At 37.9% G+C, this 21,649-nt stretch overlaps 1 protein-coding gene across 2 annotated transcripts in view; it reads right to left on the bottom strand.

Moving 5' to 3' along the window:
- Positions 1-21,649, bottom strand: part of ZZEF1 (zinc finger ZZ-type and EF-hand domain containing 1) — a 130,672-nt gene that overhangs the window by 8,161 nt on the left and 100,862 nt on the right. Inside the window, exons 40-52 of one of the 2 annotated variants that reach the window (XM_063457428.1) lie at positions 19,576-19,853; positions 18,145-18,319; positions 17,008-17,140; positions 16,536-16,732; positions 12,469-12,588; positions 11,147-11,344; positions 9,551-9,651; positions 8,569-8,704; positions 5,592-5,951; positions 5,292-5,435; positions 4,110-4,278; positions 2,230-2,328; positions 1,164-1,329 (exon numbers count right to left, since the gene is read on the bottom strand). In XM_063457428.1, the coding sequence (XP_063313498.1) occupies positions 1,164-1,329; positions 2,230-2,328; positions 4,110-4,278; positions 5,292-5,435; positions 5,592-5,951; positions 8,569-8,704; positions 9,551-9,651; positions 11,147-11,344; positions 12,469-12,588; positions 16,536-16,732; positions 17,008-17,140; positions 18,145-18,319; positions 19,576-19,853 (2,276 nt within the window). The remainder of the gene's footprint in view (positions 1-1,163; positions 1,330-2,229; positions 2,329-4,109; positions 4,279-5,291; positions 5,436-5,591; positions 5,952-8,568; positions 8,705-9,550; positions 9,652-11,146; positions 11,345-12,468; positions 12,589-16,535; positions 16,733-17,007; positions 17,141-18,144; positions 18,320-19,575; positions 19,854-21,649) is intronic. The other variant, XM_063457429.1, reaches the window with a different exon arrangement.

The following is a 21,649-nucleotide window of genomic DNA, read 5'->3' as shown; positions in this document are numbered from 1 at the left end:
GGAAAGAAATGTCGATCTCATGGATAGGCAGAATGACCTCAATAAAAATGAATCTCCTCCCTAGGTTCTTATACCTTTTCCAAACTCTCCCAATCCCGATAATCGCTTCCGATTTCAAACAATTGCAAACTAGAATAGACAAGTTCATATGGGCCTGGGAGGAGAGCAAGGATTGCCCGCCAAACACTATATATACCAAACAGATTAGGAGGACTGGGACTCCCCAATTTCACCCAATACTTCCACGCAGCACACATAGCGCATGCAATCCAACTCCACGCTGCCCCTGGCCTCAAACGATGGGTCGATCTGGAACACAACAGATTTGGATTTGATTTCCCCTCCTTATACATCTGGCGCCCAAAGGACGCCAGACCACCGGCCCCCTCTACCTCCCCAGCTGTTCTCACCACGATCAAAATATGGGATAAAATTACAGAAAGACACGATCTTATCTCACATACCTCCCCGCTAATGCCCATTCTTCGGAATACAAAATTCCCACCAGGCATGTCCCCGAAGGATTTCACTCGATCTGACACGCATTTATCAATTCTACAAAAACCAATGTATCATACCTTTCGCGGAACTCCCCCAACAGACCCCTCTCACCACTCGAGACTTCTTCCGATACTTACAAATACGCAGCTTTGTCGACAAACCTACCATACAGAAAGCAAGCACCACCCCCTTCACCCTGCTAGAAAAAGCATGCAACAACCACCCACTCCACAGGGGTAAAAAAAATATTCCACGGATTTGGACAAAAGAAAAGGACCACACTTACACAGCATAATGAGTTAGAGTCAATATTGTTTTTGAAGTGACTACAAATTGTTACTTCTTGTTGGAGATTATCAGCAGTATTTATAGCTAAATCCAAGAAAATAATATAGAATATAACAAAGCCATTTTTTGTTTAATGTTCTGATTAACGGTTTCCAAACAAGTTTACTTAAAACACAAAAGTAAATTGTTTAATCACTAAATAAGTTTCAGAAAAGCTGCACGGTGAAACCATAACTGAAAATTCAACCCTTGTAAATATAAGTTTACCCTTGGTGAGTATGCCTAGGACTCTCCAGGCCAGCAGTGGCAAATAACTGTAGTCCTTGTAAGTGGCATAGGATATGCCAGCACACTAAAAAGAGTTGCTTACTTACCTTGCAGAACTAAGCTGTAAAATCTTCAGTAGCAGATTAATGGCCTTCAGACGTTGGTGGCCAGTTTGTCGGCAAGCTACGCTAACCTGCCAATCCCAAATGCTGGAGAGAGGAAGGTGAGGCACGACTCTCTGATCAGACAACATCTGCTTTATAATCTCAAACCCTAAAAACAAAACATATATTTTATTTCCTACTACAGTTAACCAATAAAACTAAACATAAAACCAACTTTTTATACATATACAAGAGCATCATTTCTTATCCCTTTGATTATGACAAGTTACTGATAGGAGCTGCAGATACAGCACTATCTAAAAGGCACAGTGCTGAAAGCATTGAGGATATTATGTCATCGGGGCTTGCCTAGAGAAGTATCTTCCTCTTCTACACCACAATCCCAGAAAGAGTAAAAGGAGCGTATCAAACATTTCCCTAACAGTGAAAGCCTCGGAGAGTAGCGATGATGACACCTTATTTCACGCTGAATTAACAAAACACACGTTTTTAAAATTTGGAATGCAGGACATGTACATGAAAATCACATTACATTACAAGTCCATTAAATAATTCGCTTTTCTTTGTATTTAATACATAATTTTAGTAACAACATTATTAAAGAAACACGCTACTACTGGTCAGATAAAAATAAGACCCCCCCCCCAAAAAAAGAAATCACTGTCTCGTAGATATACCCCCAATAAAAACACAAAGGCTAAAAACAGCTAGCAAAATCTGCGGTTCTCGTCTGCTGCCTTTGCACAAGTTCCATTTCTAACCCCGCCCAGACATTCTGTGAATGTCCAAGCACAGACTTCCCAATACAGCTCAGAAGTCTTTGCAAGGCAAGTGCTCTGGGCAATTTCCACTGAGCTAACCAAATCAGGAAGTAACAGGCCTCTTGTCTTATTGACAGCCAGGGGGTGTAACAAGATTCATTTTTAAAATTACCAATTTCTGCTGAAATATGCAAGAAAAGAAAAGCTGAAATGCTGTAGAGAGTCTCTTTGATAGTAAGAAGAAAAAAAACAAAAAAACACAACACTGATACAAACAATCTGCCCACCTGTTTGAAAACGGCCACGATGTCCAGCAGCTACAGTGAACTTGTAACCCCACTCAGTACAGCTCATGTCTGATGTAAACCTATAGTACAGTGTGTCTCCTGGAAGACAAAAAATAGCCAACATACTTTTCACTTAATATGTATAGAAGGGTACATGATGTGTTAAAGATTTAGGTTGATAGTTCAACCTTTATACTTTTTTTAAATGCTATTGATGCAAAAGAATGCAAAAAAACAAAAGAAAAAATGATTTTCAGTGAAGGCCAATTGTGTCACAAAAAATAAAAAAAAGAGTTCCTTCTTGACTCCAATGAACATCAGATTTCTCCTTGGATTAGCAACCTGTTGCCCAGCAGACAGTTATATGAAACCACGGCCCCTTACTTGCTAGTAACACCTCCAGTGGCAGTCACTCGGATGGTCACAAGAGTGCTTCCTGGGTCAGTGCTGCACATGCATCTCTATGAAAAGATGCTTATTGGCCAGAGTGGCGTTTGGCCCGCCTCCTCAGCTGAGATCATCAGAATTGACTATCTCAGCCAATCCAATGCTTTCCCATAGATTATGATTGATCTCAGCCAAGGAGACAAATCAGGGTGGGGCCAGCTTGAATAAAGGTAAGTTTTAACTCTATTTAAGAAGGGTAATGGGGGGCAAGGGACCTAAATTAAATTAGAGCAGAGTAAATGTAAATGGCCTTGTTGCAGGGATGGATGTAAGGTTGGGCCTAAAGAATAGAGATACAGAGTTATTTAAAGGAATTTATAGCTAGGAGTGCCAAGCAGGGGGAGGAGGAATGGTTGAGCAGACTAGCCATTTGTCTCATACAATTTAAATATTTTCCAACCAAAATGCTATCAGCCAGATTATAAACAACTACACTATAACGAACTGAACCTCGTCACAAGTTCTTGGAGGGGCCTGCTGGCCAGCCTCTTGCCTCAGGACTAATGCACTTGAAAAGGCTCTGTTCATGTGAGTTATGTACTTTTGTACTCCAGACTGAGAGACCGACCGCTAGCCCTGATTCCCTGGAACTGTTTTGGGCATAGGACCATGAGCACGGTCGGTCAAAAATACATTTGTGGGGGTTTTATGTATTTTAAGGGTACTTTTGGGGTGTTTTAAAAAAGTGTTTTCTGTGCTTGGAGATAATTGGATTAGAATTAATACAGTTACTGATTCAATTATCTCCCAGTCAGTGGGGAGGGATTGTGTGCTGTGTGTGGGAGTGTCGTGCCTTGTGACCTTATTGTTATTGGTCTGTGAAGTTGCAAATCAGTCTACCATCAAGTCCATGTGGGCGTACCCCTTGCAGTGGGGATTGTCATAAGGCCAAGTGTGGCTCCCATTAAACAGATTAATTTACCCCTTCCTGAAGTCTTGGTTCATGTTTGGGAGATTGGAGAACTATATTTACTCTGGGGATTGCTATATCCCAATACTCCCATGAGTATAATCACAAGTTCTTATAAGCGCTGTTCCTGCTACGCTCTCTGGACTAGGAGAGGTCTACCCACTGGAAGCTGGACCCTGGTCTTGGGTCCAGGGTGGGTGGAGGACGGAGAGACCCCAACCAGGCTGCGGCGGTTTTTGGGGTTTACGGTGGTTATGTTGTTCAAGTACAGTGCTTATGGTACTCGCAAGTACTAGGAAGTGGCGATTGATGGTGGTACCTGGTCGGGGTGCCAGGCGGTCCGTCACATACATGTAACAGCAAGTACAAAATAATACAATAGTAAACTACAGTTCCCTTTTTCAAATTTTTAACATGGCAAAAATGTCTGGTTACATGACAATACCCAAGAAAGGAAATTTTTTACTACCACACAAAAAAAAAAAAGGGAATATAGGGTTACTTATTAAATGTATGAGCCTACCTGGCAATTCAAAGTCGATCCATTTTTTGGGTGGGCCACTGAATTTGTGCAGATCTTGCTTGAAGTTAGAGGAACTGGAGATGGCCAACTCGTCACAGCCCTCTTCTGTATTACACTGAGGGTCAAACTTGACTGAGAGGTAAATTGCCCCAGGGATATGAACTTTATCCTACATAAAAAAAAAATCATTCCAGTGTTTAAAGCTGAAAGCAAGATTTCAAATACTAGCATGGTTCTTTGCTGAAGTGAGAATTGTTGGGAATATAAAGTGAATTTCAAATATAAGGCCAAAATAGCTGAACTGGAAAACATCAGCTACGCTTCCAGGTTGGCGTTTCGGCTTTTAATTTGAAATTCACTTTCAATTCCCATCAACTCTCCCTCTAGTAAATAAACCTATAGCTGTAGGCATGTCAATAGGTATATTTTAACTAAAGTATATCAAACAAGACATACTGATATGTAGGTTTCATAGTTGTAATTTCATTGTTTCTCAAAGCTATGGACAGCTAACTTCAAATATGTTTAAGGGGTAGTAATTTGCATTTCCTGGTACTTTAAACATTATCTCCTACTTTGTATTTATTTACTAGATTATTTGACTCAATACATTGATTTTCACTTTTTATGCACATGCTGAAATGAAACAAAACAAATTGTTATAGAGTCAAATAAATATATGTAGCATGTAAAGTCAAATTTGTTTAGAGCCTAGTTATTTGTAAAATATGAGCCCTGCTAGTACTTTGTCACACCCATCTATTAATCATTGGCTAGTGAAAATGTGGCCCTGGTCAATAAGTGCGTCGTGGAGTCTCCAAGTTGCAGTGGCGAATAACATTAATAAATGGTTCCAAAGGCATATGCATACAGGAATAGATAATATGTATACACTGCTTACTTCACAGTCACTTGTGTTCACAGAACTAACAACCAATTACTCAAAATTACACAGCAAATATTACTACACTTTAATTGCTCTTTAGTTTTTCAAGTATATCCTGGGTAGCACATAAATTAATCAGCTGGCACTCAAACACCAGATATAGCCTGCTCTGACATGTAGAATAGTGTCTTGACAGTGAGCCATGCTGTTCTAGATGCAAAAATCTCTTTCCTTTGACTTCTGAAACACTAACACTAGGTGGTTGCTTGTATTCACAGGATGAAGGGATATTGTACCTCAAAGCTAGTATTGTTGTTATATGGATGTTTGGATTCACGGACTTGCACAGCTGTTCCAGGCTCCTCCATGAACTGACATGCAGTGAGGGCTACTGTCCCGAGCATACTTTCACTACAACCACTGATCACTTTCTGCAAAATCTGCCAAATAAAAGTATATATATTACAATTTAATATATTGGGTGCCCAGGTTAGCCATCAATGAGATACACTACACACACACACATATATATATATATATATATATATATATATATAGATATATAGATATATATATATATATAAAACAAATATTACCTTTTCCCATAGTTGCTTTTCCTCTAGATGCATTAACATATTTAATATGTATGTGATATGAGCAGGCCCACTTAATTCTAGGATGTCTTCATTTAATGAAAAGCCATCTGGCCATTCAGCCAATAGAGATGCCAGCACATGACGAGCATAAACTACAGCAGTGGCTTCATTGACATTATAAAGATAGTCTCGCACGGCTATTTTACTGCGGGAATCCAGCTCTTTGCGGAGAAGGATAGAGCTCTTTGTGCGCCGTTGTTTGGCATAGCTGAGTTGAAGGTCACTCTCACTGCTTATGATAAGTTTCTGGCTGACAGGATTTGTCTCCTCTGTTGCTTTGTCACATTTTGCTGGTGTTATCTGCAAGATAGATAGTTCATTTAGAGTGTGTGTGTGTGTGTGTGTGTGTGTATATATATATATATATATACACACATACATATACACACACACACACTTATTTATTAAAAAAAAATTTAAAAGTAAATGAGTGAGAGCATTAAAATTATAGGTGTGGGAAGCAATGATTCTAATACAGAGTTTCTCTTTGTGCTTAAATGCAATTCGATTCATCAAGCTATTTATGTAAAATATTCAAATGTTTCTGCTTCATGCAACCTACAAATTTTTACATGCGCACCAAACAAACAAAAAGGAATTTATTATGCACTGCTTCAGCAAAGCGCATCACCTGTGGTCCTCAAGTATTGCCAAAGAAATGTGACTAGATTTTTCTTTGAACAGAAGCACGTATGAACCATGCGATGTATTAAATTCTGGATATAAATTGGCAAATCAGCGCACTGCTGTTTGGAAGGTTTATAGTATGGAACAATCACCACTGGAACATGTTAATGCATTTACCAACTGTGCTGTCCTTTCCCCCTACTATCTCATATAGTGATACAAATACTGACCAAATAGAACCACTTTCCTTTGATTTACAAAAGCTTAACTTTCTTTTATAGTATGTGTATTGTTTACAGTTTTTATTTTAAACATAGTTCTTCCTTGTTCTCATGTTAAATACCAAAATAATATATAAAATTATAAAAAAAAGTGAGTGTTATTGAAGAAACGGAGGACCAACTGAAAATTGTGCATGCATGCTTTCTCCCTAAAAATGTTTTACATTATTGCAAGAGAGTAAACAGGTCCTCAAAAGAAAAATGCTTCATCAAGATGAAGCACTTTGGTGGTTTATAATTTCTCATTAACCCCTTAAGGACACATGACATGTGTGACATGTCATGATTCCCTTTTATTCCAGAAGTTTGGTCCTTAAGGGGTTAAAGACTAAGGAGTGCCCTACACAATGAACTAGTTCTAGAAGTACTCTGACATGTAATGTCCCATACATTTATCATTAGCAGGGTCTACAGAGCTGTTTATAGTGAATAAGCCAGACATTTCATGGTGGCAAAAGTCTTTTCTGGACCAGATTTTTATTTTTTTTATATTTCAGCATTTTTATTTCAATATTTTTTTGCCAGTTAAAAATCAGAAGGGTGGAAGTACTAGCTGCCAAACATCCCGGGAGGCATTAAGACTCTCTCCAGGTATCAGAAAGGGGGAAAGTGCCAGATTTTTTAAAGAGTTTCTGGATTGCTACATAGTTTACTATTCTAGAATGCCAATTTTGCAAGTAAAAAAAAAAAAAAAGACATAAAAGTTCCTTGTTGTTAACCGTGGTATGAAATAGTGATAATTCAGCGATCTGACATTCATTGTGGTGTGAAAAGTGTTATTTGCAAAATGCAAGTAGATAGCAAAAATTCTAAATTGCTAAACCCAATAAGGTAAATTGTTCTAAACACTGCGGCCATGTTCCAGGACTGTGCTGACACTGGTCACATTTTTGTGTTTCTCCTTATATGTATGTGATGGAAAAGTATTACAAAATCTCTTTTTCATAGTGACTGCACATGTATTACTGGTGCGTGAAATTTCCCCAAACTAGACCTGGAAAATCTCTCTAGCATTTGGATGACCGCCAAAAAAAAACAAAAAAAAAAAACTAAAGAGAAAATATACACTGGCAGAACAATACTGAGAGGAGAAAAAGATAAAAATCATCCCAAATTGTAAAAGTAGAAGGAAACCATATCTGCCCTCCCCCACTTCAGTTGTAGCATACAAAAATTACTGAGTATCATCACAGCAAGGAACAGTGAAGCTCAGTTGCCCCTTATCAATTAGGTCCCCCCCCAGACCTGGGTTTTGGAGGTAGGACAGGGTGGCTAGCACTGAATGCACTATAACAACTTTAATAATAAAGAAGTTGTTAAAGTGCCTACTATTCCTTTCATTAAAAGGTGTGTTTGTTTGAAATGGTGGTTCATCAAAGTACACATGTTTTGCATGGACATCTGTTTATAACCTTTCAAAAACTTAATTATTATAAAGTAATTATGCATTGTTTTTCATTAAAGTATATCTAAAAACAGCTTGCAAAAGTTGCAGTTCTGCTTTGCAATCCATCCCCTTCTAAGCATGCCCAGACTCTCTCAAGGCAGCTGAATGAGAAGTCTTTACAAGGCAGGTGCTCTGAGCAATTGCTGCATTTTGAGTTTAGCTCCACTGAGCTAGCTAAACCAGGAAGTAACCGAACTTCTTGTCTGCTTGAAAGCCATGGGGGTGTAACCAGGTTAATTTATAAAAGTGGGCAATATCTATTGAAATGTGCACTTTTGGTAAAATTAATTAAAGAAGACACACTTTTCACACATTTTCTTTCCAGCAAACTAACGTTTTTAGGGGTCGGAAGTGCCTCTTTAAGTCACAAAACTAAACGGATAACGTTAATGACACCCATGTGATGAACCTGGCGCACACATTTAGTTTGCACACTTCTACCGTGCCACCTCCGGAAAGCCAGAAAAGAAGACTACCGAGCAAACAGGCAGGAAAAGTACCTTGTACTAACAAGCTACATGCCATTACTGCATAGAGGCACTGCATAAATAAAAACACACACCATGCAAGGAGGAATGATAATATCCGTATCAGTCACATTCAGATTCTGGTCCTCTGGCTTTTCAGACTTGCATGGTTGCCATTTCTGTGCCATCTTCTTCACCTTCTCATCTATCACACCGACATTTCCATCAAATCTTTGGCAAAGAGAAGATTAACATCAATACACAATTTCTAGTCTTGTTTTACATTTTGTGTAAAAACCTATTTTAAATTAACAAAAATATCTTTCAACTTTTTAACATTTTTGGTAGGGCACAAAACTGAATTGGGATAAGGAAATACTCAAAGGAGCAACACAGAATTATATTGTACACTGTAATAAGCCAAAATAAAGTGGTGTCCCAAATGTAATTTTAAAGGAAACGGTCACTTCCCAGTATTTTTTATATGCTTTCATATCCTCTATATTTAACAAATATGTATCTGTGTAGTTTGGAAAATAAAGTTAAAAGGAGAAAGCACACACTTATCTTTTTTCAACAACTGAGGGACTCAATCTGAGCTCCCTGTTAATAAGCTCTGTAATTTGGCACCAGGTAGTCAGCACAGGCAAAGCATACAGAAAAGTGAACCACTATTTCTTTGTTTCTCTGATTTGTAATATGTACCCGGCTGAGCATGGACAGAACCTCATTGTGATGTCATTCTAAAACTAATATAAATGTAAGTAAAAAAAAAAAAATTAAAAAAAAATAATTTGATGTAATTTAAAAAAGGTTTAACATGTTAAAAGTGATGTTCAACTGAAAAATTTATAGGTGAGAGACTGTTTGCCTTTAAATAAAGGTTGAATGCATCAAGTTGAAATGTAAAAACATAGAAAACACTTTAAGAATACAGTGTCTCATGTTGGAAAAGGACTTAGAGTAGCTAGGTCTTTAGGTAGGATCTGTTTTAATGCCCTGTGTGTTACATTACATGTCTACGAAGTATCAGTCCCTTATGACTTAGTGCTGGTACATACACTCTTGATAATTTACCTTTTTTGGACTTCTTGAAGGAAAGATTCAATATTTTTCATTTCCATTTCATATATAGCACGGAGAATGTGTAAAGGGGCATTATGAGCCTCATGAATCACCTGAAATAATATTGCAGAGAATAAATAACTTGTCACTAGATAATGAAAAGAAACTCAATGATTATTTTATCAATTGATGTTAAATATACAGAACAGGAAAGCATTCTAATCAATATAAAGCAAACATTTCAAGATGGAATTGGTATATTCTCTTATTGAATGCACAGCACACAGTCACTTCACATGTAATAGGTATTGATTTTTAAAAAACTGAAGTCTCACATTGACCTTAGCGATGGACAATTAAAATTTACATCAGATGCATCCCATTTAGCTGGATCAAGTTTGAGGTATTTCTACACTTTGATTGGAGTCCACCCTTGTCAAATTCAATTAATTGAACATTACTTGGAAGCTGCAAATGCATATCAGAACAAAAACCTAGCAATGAGGTCAAAGGAACTCCCTACTGAGCTCATAGACAGGATTGTTTTGAGGCACAGATCTGAGGATGGCAACAAATTTTTTTTGCCTGCACTGAAGGTTCCCAAAGTTCCCAAGAGCACAGAGGCCTAAATAATTTTGATATTGAAGCCCAACTGCCTGGCCTAACTGAAAAATTGTGTGGAGATAGGAAAAGCTTGTGGAAAGACAACCATCACTGCAACACTCCACCGATCGGACCTTTAAGGCAGATTGGCCAGACGGAAGCCACCTCTCACTGCAAGACCCGTGAAAACCTGCATGGAATTTACAAAAAAAAAAAAAACACACACACACACACACACACAAAAACAACAAAAACACCAGGACAATGACCCTATGCATACCGCCAAGACAACAAAAGTGTGGCTTAACAATAACTCTGAATGTCACTGATTGCCCCATCCAACCTGCAGGAGTTTGATATAGCTTGAGAAGATCTGTGGGAATTAATGTCAGAAACTACCCAAATCCAGGTTTGCAAAGCTTGTTGCATCGTACCCTCAAAAGATTTGAGGATGTAATTGCTGTCAAATGTCTTTCAACTAAGTGCTGAGTTAATCAAGTGACTTATGTAGTACATTTGTGTACTAACATAGTTCAGGTGTTCCGCAGTCCTCTTGTGAGGTAAAAATAAAAAATAAAAAAAAATAAGGGTTATTTACTAAGCATTGATTGGTAGAATTGACAGAAAAGTTGCACATTTTAGGACAAAATAGCTAAACAGGAGAAATTCTCCAACAAAGCAATGCTCTCAAGGCAGCTATATTTATCTACCTTGCATATGGCAAAAAGTGGATATTCAAGTAAATTTTAGTATGAGTATGAACATTAAGTTGTGTGTTTGTAGATTTGGAATGGTTTGCATAAATTCCAGCCCAGCAGTGCTTTTTGATATAACTGCCACAGAAACCTTTTGAAATCAGTAGTGATTATGTTGCTCCAATATGCTTTAGTATAGCAAGGTTCCATGGGTAATTAAATTCTCCATGATCGTAATGCTATAACTGTAACTTGTTGCACGAACGTCAAAGGAATTTGGAAATAAAACAAATCAAGCAGCAATTGTTACCTTAAAACATATTTTGGTAGCAACATCAAGACCTTCTAAGGGATTGGGTTTGCCCTCATCCAGCTCAATGTAGTTCTCACTGGATGCATCTGCATCCTTGCTTTGGTCTTGCTTTTCTTGCTTCTCTGATCCCAAATCTTTTCTTTCAGATAGACAGCTTATGTCCTTCTTTGAGGAGTACAGCATAATTGATAAGATCTGGAAAGTAAAGAAATAATTAACTCTAAATGAGTGTTCTTTTCCAGGTACAGTACACTATGTACACTTAAACTTACCTTTCTCCTACTGTTTCTGCTCTTCTTCTTTCAGAATCTGCTCTGCTCTTCTTAATTTCTCATCTAATTCTCTTTAAAATTTAAAGGACCACTCTAGTGCCAGGAAAACACTCGTTTTCCTGGCACTAGAGTGCCCTGAGGGTGCCCCCACCCTCAGGGACCCCCTCCCGCCGGGCTCTGGAAAGGGGAAAGTGTTTAAAACTTACCTTTTTCCAGCGGTGGGCGGAGAGCTCTCCTCCTCCGATCCTCCTCTTCTCCTCCCCGTCGGCTGACTGTGCGCACGCGCGGCAAGAGCTGCGCGCGCATTCAGCCGGTCACATAGGAAAGCATTCATAATGCTTTCCTATGGACGCTTGCGTGCTCTCACTGTGATTTTCACAGTGAGAATCACGCAAGCGCCTCTAGCGGCTGTCAATGAGACAGCCACTAGAGGCTTTGAGGGCTGGATTAACCCATTTATAAACATAGCAGTTTCTCTGAAACTGCTATGTTTATAAAAAAAAAATGGGTTAACCCTAGCTGGACCTGGCACCCAGACCACTTCATTAAGCTGAAGTGGTCTGGGTGCCTAGAGTGGTCCTTTAAACAAAGTAGGGACTACTTTGTCTTATGTATTTTTCCTATGTTTGACATTGTTGATAAACAGTGGAGTTTAAGGCAAGTTTCACCCTTTATTAGCTTCACCCCTGAATGACCAAACTTCTGGAATAAAAGGGAATCATGACATGTCACACATGTCGTGTGTCCTTATGGGGTTAAAGGCAAGCTCAATTTGAGGTGACAGAACTTTTTTGCCCATTTAAAGTGGCTCTAATATGTGAAAAGAGTAACTACTCAAGTCAAATCTCCTGCATCAGGGACAGTGAAACAATATACAAGTTCTACAACCACTGGAGGTTACCTTTGAACTCCCATGTTACACATTACTGAATGCCATGCACTTCACTGCAAATGTAATTATGTAACAGAATATCACTGGATACATGGCTTTACATTTTTAAATGGTTTGCATATGCACCCCTATTATTTACAGCCCAGACGTCCTACCTCCAAGTCACGAAGAAGCCATGTTTTACTGAAGCCAGTTCCTTTGCTGCATTTTTTCACCAACAGCTTTATCAAACCAGACTGAATAAAAGCGTTCTGCAGCTCTTCAAAATTGTGATTCTGAAAAATAAAATCACTTTTTTTGTAAACTTTTAAGAGCAGAAAATGACCATGAATTATCCTGATTTGTTTTTGCCTAAAGTGCAATTTCAATAATAGCATATCATTTCAATAATACACACTCACTCTTTTATAGGCAGAACAACAACAAATATCTCTACAAGAGCTAGCCAACAGACTGAGAATCCACATTAGACATTTAAGGGTGTATCTGTGCATACTATTGGGGAATGAATGCTGGGTCTGCTTGTAGTAATAGTGTTTGAATGCATCGGCGTACTTGTATCCAGTGTTGGCATTTGCATAGAGGGGCATATTAGTCTGCACTGTTGGTGTTTGAATGCAGGGGTGTATTTGTGTATACACTTATGCTGACAGATATGCACACATCCATACACAGGTACAGATACAGTGTCAAGAAAAATAAATAAATGAATCCTTTAGAAATGACTGCATCTATGTCTAAATTTGTCTTAAAATCTGGTATTTAGTATTTTATTACACAAGTACAGTTATATATTCTGTATGCCATGTTTTACCTAAATCTCTGTTCTGGAATGCAATTATGAAACGTAAAAGTAAAATCATTTGCCATTATGCATATTCTTTTACATTTCACACATTCTATGCTCCATTCATTACACAAAATGCATAAGTAAAAATGCCTGCAGGAAATCTGAACAGAATTTAATACATAAAGATTAAAAGATAAATTAAAAGAGCCCAGGTGCTCCTTGTCAACTGCCATACATACAAGTTGTTTTTTCTTTTTTTCATTAATAATCTGTACAGCTTGTTAAGCAGCAACATGGATGGAATAATGCCCTATGAATATTTTGATATTCATTTCCATATGTTTTACGATTTTTTTTAATTCAATCTGCATTACATTTATTCTTGCTCATAAGTGATGTAAAATATTTGTTTGACCATGCACTGCTACATAACGTCTCACACCATTATATATTAATATAGGGGGGAAATAAAATAACTATATATGTGTTTCTCACAAAGTCTGTGTAAGTGTCTAGAAATGCGCACCGTATATACTCGAGTATAAGCCGACCCGAGTATAAGCCGAGGCCCCTAATTTTACCAAAAAAAACTGGGAAAACTTATTGACTCGAGTATAAGTCTAGGGTGGGAAATGCAGCGGCTACTGGTAAATTTCTAAATAAAATTAGATCCTAAAAAAAATATATTAATTGTTTATTTACAGTGTGTGTATATAATGAATGCAGTGTGTTTGTGTGTGTATAATGAATGCAGAATGTGTGTGTGTATAATGAATGCAGAATGTGTGTGTAGTGTGTATATAATGAATGCAGAATGTGTGTGCTTGTGTGTGTATATAATTAATGCAGTGTGTGTGTAGTGTGTAAACTGGGTGAGGGGAGGGCATTTTTATTTAAAATGTTTTATTTTAATATTTTATTATTATTTTAATATTATATTATTTTTTATATTATTATTATTATTATATTTATTTTAATATTATTATTTTAATATTTGTATTTTTTTATTAAACTGTTTTTTGTTCCCCCTCCCTGCTTGTTGCCTGGCCAGGGAGGGGGGCTATGTTAATCCCTGGTGGTGCAGTGGCATTGGCAGTTCAGTGGGGGGGCTGGCAGAGAGCTGTTACTTACCTTCACAGCAGCTCCTGTCAGCTCCATTGCCATAATACAGACCTTGACTCGAGTATAAGCCGAGTGGGGGTTTTTACCGTATATACGGTAATTTTAAAAGAGCACTCTACACATAAAGAACTTAAGCTTTTTGATAAAATGCTCTATATGTGTGCATATGCTCATTTTAATAGCAGTTTATAAAAGTTGGGATTTACTTTTAATTTAAAAATTTTACTTTTATAAATAATTGCAAAAACACCTGTCAGACAGCCGATTATCTTCCAAATTTGGTTAGCTCCACAGAGGCAATGAGAAGCCTCTGATTGGTCATTTCCCTGCAACAGAATGATATTCTGTGCTGTTAAGAAGGGTAGGGTTTATCAAAGAGAGAAGTTTCTCTATAAGCCCCCCACCCCTCCATAAGTGGAGCGTCTACTATTTCAGTACTCTGGTATAACTTCAGTTGTATTAATGAAGCCTCTCAAATCCAATAATGATAAGCTACTATAATTTTGGGGGATTAAAATGACTATTTATGATATAGCAATTACAAGGAAGATATTCCAAGTAATTTCCTTAGTTGAAAGAAGGTGGTTAGGTTTATGGTGGCAGTGAGTCATAGTATAACTGTATATTATCTTCGAGACTGCATAGAAGCATTAGATGGGGGGTTGGGTGCTTAATACATTACTATTTGAGATTAAATTTATGGATAGACCTATAATCCCTTTCTTCTTTCAACTTAGAGACAGCGATTAAGTCTTGGAGAATGTGTTTATTTCCAAATAATATGTTTTTGTTCTGATCCCTTGTCCACAGGGGAACCTAATTAATCCCTGACTTCTTTATACACAAGTGTAATTGCCTATAGCTTAAAGGGGCACAATAGTGTCAGGAACACAAGTGTGTATTCCTAACAGTTCTAAAACCACCATTTAGGTGGTTGGCCACCCTTACCTCTGGTTAGAAAGGTGATTTTATCACCTTTATCCAGCGCCGTGCTGGGCTCATCATGTCTGGCCCCACCTCCGATCTGCCTCCTTGACTAACCTCATCAGAATTAATATTCTCAGCCAATCACAATTCTTTCCCATAGGAAAGCATTGGATTGGTTGAGAAATAATTCTGATGATCTCAGCCAACGAGGCAGGGCAGGGGCGGAGTTAATCACCCTGACCAATCAGCATCTCCTCATAGAGAAGCATTGAACCACTGCATGTCAATGAGGAAAGTTCAGTGTTCCCTGCACAGTGTGGAGACGCTGAACGGCATCCAGGAAGCACCTCTACCAGCTGTCTGAGGAGTGAACACTAGGGGTATTAATAGGCTGTAATGTAAACACTACCTAGACTTGGAGTCTGTTGCAGTTTTTCTGCTATAGGTATTTTAGGCAACTGGTATCAACTGTGATAGAAAAATAAGAAAAGGGTAAGCACTAATAAAATTGAAGTAAGGTAGGCAGCGGCCCAACAGAAGGTAACCCTCAAACCCTCTGAGGAGAGAACATGTAACACAAAGAAATATACGAAAACGGCTGTGCCAATAGTTAAAAGGCACAATAGTTCGCCTGAATAGGTAGGGCAATATAACGTAGTTGATCTCACTGATATAGTGGGACTAAAGTTCTGATGGAGTAATGGAAGGTAAAGTCCGATAATATTGAGGTCTCACTCAGAAGTAACTATCTTTAGAAGGTGCCTGTTTTGGGGTGTAGAGCCCTCAATGCCCCTAGTGGTTCTGCAATTTCTCCAAAATACAGACAACTTCATGCCAGATTCCATGGATTAGTTTGCCTATTTTCTATTACACAAACCTGTCTCTTAAACTTTGTCCCTATAAATTAGTTGGGCATGAAATGCATTTGTAAAAGTAAGGACAGCTGTGTTTTTTATTATCTGTGATCCAAGCTTGAACTCTGATCTCTTAAAAGGGATACTGTAGTGCTAGGAATACAAAGCTGTGTAATAAACCCTTACTGTACTTACCCGATTCCAGCACTGATCTCCCTACGGCACTCCGTCCCCTCTAACCCACTCGCCTAACCACCAGGAAGTGCCTCTAGTTGCTGTCTGACAGCCATAAGAGGCAGTCTTAAACCTGCAATGTAATTATTGCAGTTTCTGAGAATTTAACATTGCAGGGTTAAGGGGACAGGGACAGAGCACCCAGACCACTTCAATGAGCTTAAGTGGTCTGGATGCCTATAGTGTCCCTTAAATATCAACTTAATTTAAGTTGACATATTTGCAGAAGGAGGGAAACCTTTACAAAATGTATGGTAACCTTTACAAACATAATACATAAAACCATGCAATCTACCTTAAGTGTTTTATATAATCCTTTAAGAACCAGTGATAGAACCCATGTAGCTTCTACAGCTTCTGCACAGCTATTGTCCAAGTTTGACTGCAAAAGATGACTCGCAATGAAGGCAAAGTGTTGAAGATACTTTTTGAGTTGATCTTGCAAGCCTGGACTCTCAGTTTCCTTGTTGTGCATCAACTGGTAATCTTTCACTAAGAAGAGAATTCATACTAAATGTTAAATAATGAATGGATCGCTTATACATAGTGAGTGCGAAAAATTCACATTGTAGACACAAAATATTGACAAATATTCAAGAATAACAAAATAAAATAAAAATAAAATACACTCAAACCCTGGGCCATATTATTTGCCCTCTGCTAATTTTATCCCAAAACACAATCCCTTAATAAAAGTACAGCAAGTGATTTAAATCTGATCTATAAGTTAGTGATTTCCCCTTGACACCGGTATAGTCAAAGCCCACCTGTTTTTCTCTTTCTTGTTTTAATGTCAATGACAACAGCTCGATTTTTTTCAGTGAAGTGTTTCAATATGATAACATCATGAGGCTCTTTGGCATTGTCCATATATACGGACCGTGTTCCCATACATAATACCTAAAGAATAAACATAACTGAAGCTGAACATCAACTCATCCACATAACTGCAGATACAAGATTAAGTGAAAGGAGTAGAAAGAAAAGGTGTTGGTGAAATGGGTTTACAATCTAAATTTATTAGTCAACTAAAATCAACAGAAATGAATGCTACAACAATAAAGTTATATATATATAATCTAGCGGAGTAATTAAATCATGCCCAAATTGTTTGTCCATTTAATAAGTAAACCCAAGACAATTAAAGAAAGTGCAGCATGCTTTATAAAATGTGTGAGCGAAATATAGCTAAGCAGTCAATATATCCAGTAGAAGAGAAAGGAGTCAATCAGTCCTGAAACATTGATAATTTTGTGAAATGGGATACAAAGAAGTTTAGATGATACCTAAAATGTCAGTGAAACTACAAGGGATATCCAAAAAAGACTATCAGTCATTTATTAAAGTAAGAATTCAAAGTGAATTTCAAATTTAAGGTAAAAAAAATAATAATCACCAAATTGGAAAAAATTCTCTAAGTGAGCTATGCTTTCAGTTAAACTGATTAACTAATCTGTACAAAATTCTCTGCTACACTAGAATTCCACAGGTATTGAAGCAAAAACATACTACCCTATTGTCATAGAACAGGTAGTGAAGCCAGTTCAACACAATAAAATGTACTTATTCAAAGCTCTACAAACTATCCTTAACAAAGCCCCGATATGCATTTGTGTTTAACATTGCGTTCCCAGAATAAACACAGTAATGGTGAAACGTGCATTGTAGTGTTTTGTGATTAAGCAAGGTTTTGAGATTCATACAGGATTAAATGCAACAAATTCTGTATGTCAGGGAAATGTTTCTGATCATGACAGAACCACAGCTATAATGAACTGTATTAACCATAATCTATGCAAAGATTATATTTTGGTGCCTGAGAGTGTCTTTTGATAATTGAAGTAAAAATATATGCTCTCTTTTTGCTAAGTCGCAGTATAGATTATCAATTGAAAGATAAATACCTCTGGAAAACCAACAAGGACCAACAATGTAAATATGTTGGTATTTTTTACTTGGTTTGGTAGCTGTTTCATGCAGTGGTCTGTAAAAGATGCGATCACTTTATGCCATTTTGAGGAACCATTTAATTCACGAAGAATATCAGACATTGTACAAGCCCAATCAAGGCCCACTTTGCTGAAAGAGAAAACAAGCACATTTTATTTGCTGGGTTACATTGGATAAATATTGTAGTTAACAGTGGACAAATTTGGGGTTAAACAGTTTCAAATAGCTTTCATCCTGTAAAATAATGACAGTAACCAGGTATTCCAGCCCCCATGAAGACTTAATTGACATTGGAGATGGAGTGGCCCTTTCACAATACAGTGAATTCAATGATACAGCAAGTGAGTGGTGCCCAAAAGGTAGATCCCCGGATGTTTTAAGACTGCAGCTTCCAAGATCCTTTGTCATTCTAAAGGTATGCAAAGCATCATGGGAGTTGTAGTTCTACAACATGGGGCACACCTGCAGTAAGCAATACCTTTTGCTTAGAATACTTATTTTTTCTTCAAGAAATGTGTGGACTTTTATTTGCTTGCATACACCAGAGGTTACCTGTCATGCAGATAAAGAAGACAGGAAAGCCAAACACTTCAATTATATTAACACATTCACTGTCAACATTGTGTATATACGTTTGTTGCATTTTGAATTTGCATAATAAATTTAAATTTCTGAATGCCTGTATAGGCCCTCACTCAGAGAAACCCTTCTCAGATCAGTCAGTTCCTCAGTCTCAGAGAGGAACTATAAAATGCATGCCTCTTTCCAACTTCCCACTCCTACATGGATGAATGTAAGCAGGGCACATGAACAAAGGGCCATGATGTAGGTCCTCTGGGCTCATATTATAACATATACATGAAGACTACACTGGTAGCTTGCAATGTACTTAAAATAAAGACACCTGGTTATAACAAGGCAACTCCATTTACTACATGTAGATATTATGCAAACAGAGTCAAAATACTGGCAAATCTGATGGCACTAAAATTCCATAAGAAGGATATTGAATCTTGTTTATATTCTAGGTAATACTAAAGAATGTACAAAATTACTCTGCTGGCCTAATCTTTACGTGATTGATATGTTGTAAATGATTGTTACACTTTAATAGCTCTGTAGTGTACTGAAGAAATCTAAAATGCTTGCAAATATATACCTTATTCAAAGGGAAGTGAAGAAGCCTTTAGACAGTGTTTTGTAAGATGTTAGAGGTAAAAAGGTAAGAATTAAGGGAGAGCCATCTCAACCACGGAGGGCAATAATATGTTGGGAAAACTGTATGGTAGCCAGGGATTCCAAACCTTGGGGATGGCAGAGGAGGATTGGTGAAACAAAGCAGATCATTTATCCACATCTTTAATTAATAATGTGCCAATACTAACCTGTCAAGACAAACCGCCCCCAAACTGAATAGCAGTTGGGTAGTAATCCATCCTTCTGGTACAGTCTTGCTTTCACTTGAAGTTTGTAACATTTGCTTAGATGATAGGACTTTACTAACAGCCTCATCTACCTCGCCCGGGGGCAATCTAAGGATTAACTGCCCCAGAAGACCCAGTGTTAAATGGTAGGATTCATTTAAATGTCCTGCATTGGAAATGACAACCTGGAACATTAATGGCAACACTTGCTGAAGATTTACTATGGAGGAAACATTGCCCTGAAAAAAATAAAATATATAAATACCATGAGTGTCAATTAGCTGAACGTTCCACAATGCAACGTACATTTCAAAGAAATTAATATGCCCATAGAAGATATATGAACAGATCACAAATATTAATCCTAAAACGCAAAAACACTTTAAATCTAACCATAACGTTAAAAAAAAAAAAAATATATATATATATATATATATATATAGATATATATATATATATATCTATATATATATATATATATATATATATATATATAATCTATATTATTATCCTCGGCATTATTTAATTTGTGATCTTCTCTTACAGCAAAGTAAAAAGAATACATTTCAACCTAGAGAAAATAGCACTGATGTTGAAGCCCCAGCAAAAACATTAGTGTTTGGCCTGCTTGGCCTTATAGTTTTCTGCATTTATGGTTTCATTAAAGGGTTATTCCAACACTTTTGCACCATTTCTTTATTTTAATTTAGAATGCCCTCTTGGACACTAGTAATAGTCCTCTCCCTTTTGTAAGTAAAAAAAACTCAAAACAAAAAACAAAAAAAAACATGTAAAATAAGAATAAACTTAACTGGAATCCAGCGGATAGTGATTTATTCCTTGATGCTTTCCATGTGGGTGGGTTTTTAAAAATAAAAAAATATATATCATGTAAAAATATGGATGTGGCTGCTGGGAGGAATCGCAGAGATACTGCACAAACAGATTGCTTGCTTAATGACCACTTTTAAAAGCAGAAGTGGTCATGAAGGCTGGAGTAACCCTTTCAATGTCCAATGTCATGTAGGAATGTAGGGGGCAAATATGTTCTCTAAAGAAAAATATAATCCGTGTGTTAAATTTGGCCACCTTGAAGACAAATTGTGCTACAACATTGGGGCAGAGGCCCCAAGGTTGTAGCACCCACTAATATATCTAAGCGCCTATTAATATCAAAGCCCGGTCAGACGCCATGTTGGCCAGCCCCTCCAATCTTGCCCAAATCTAGGAAAATATCCCTGCTAAATTTCTCCATCCAGCTCTACAAATCTGTCTCCCGGAGGCAAGCCACATCTGCAAATGCCTTTTTTTTAGACGCACAGGCAGATAAAGCTACGGCGAATGACCAGGGCCTACCACATACCACGAAGCCTGGGCCTGAAGGCACTCCTCACTGGTATCGCAGCGAGAAAATTCCCAAGCACTCAACACACCTCACCCATGCGACCGACCCACATGCATGCCAGCAATGGGACACCTATCACAGAAGCCAAATGCAGTGGCAGAGTGCAGAGACATCGGCTCCATGCTGCAAAGACCTCTGCAATACAAACAGTTTCCTGCAGAGACCCCGCATGCCACACACCCGGACACCACAGGTGGGAGCGCAGAGGTCGGGAGCCACACATAATTCTCAGCCCTGTCAAATCCCAGCCCCAGAGCCTTACGACGGCACGGCTCCCACAGCAAAGGATGACTTAAAGGTGCTGCTGGTAGACATTCACAAACTTAAAGACTCTTTCACACAGCTACAGGTGAACCAGTCGGCTTTGTCACTCAGAACAACAGCCTTTGAAAATAGACAGCGCCGTAACAATATTAAAATCAGAGGAGTCCCCAATCTGGGGGACTGATGCAAGAACTGTACCTTCACATGATGATGTGGGACATGTAACTCAGCTACTACGGTCTCGTTTTCTTTTTCGTTTTTATTTTAACCCCTGACACTCTCCTTCTGAGCGGTTATATCTGCCTATAAGCTCTTTATGCTTTCCTATCTAGACATATATACCTAGACAAATCAAGCAAGTTCACT

This window comes from Pelobates fuscus, chromosome 1 (genome assembly GCF_036172605.1).
Source record: "Pelobates fuscus isolate aPelFus1 chromosome 1, aPelFus1.pri, whole genome shotgun sequence".
Lineage (NCBI taxonomy): Eukaryota > Metazoa > Chordata > Amphibia > Anura > Pelobatidae > Pelobates > Pelobates fuscus.
This window is presented reverse-complemented; position numbering and strand designations above follow the sequence as displayed.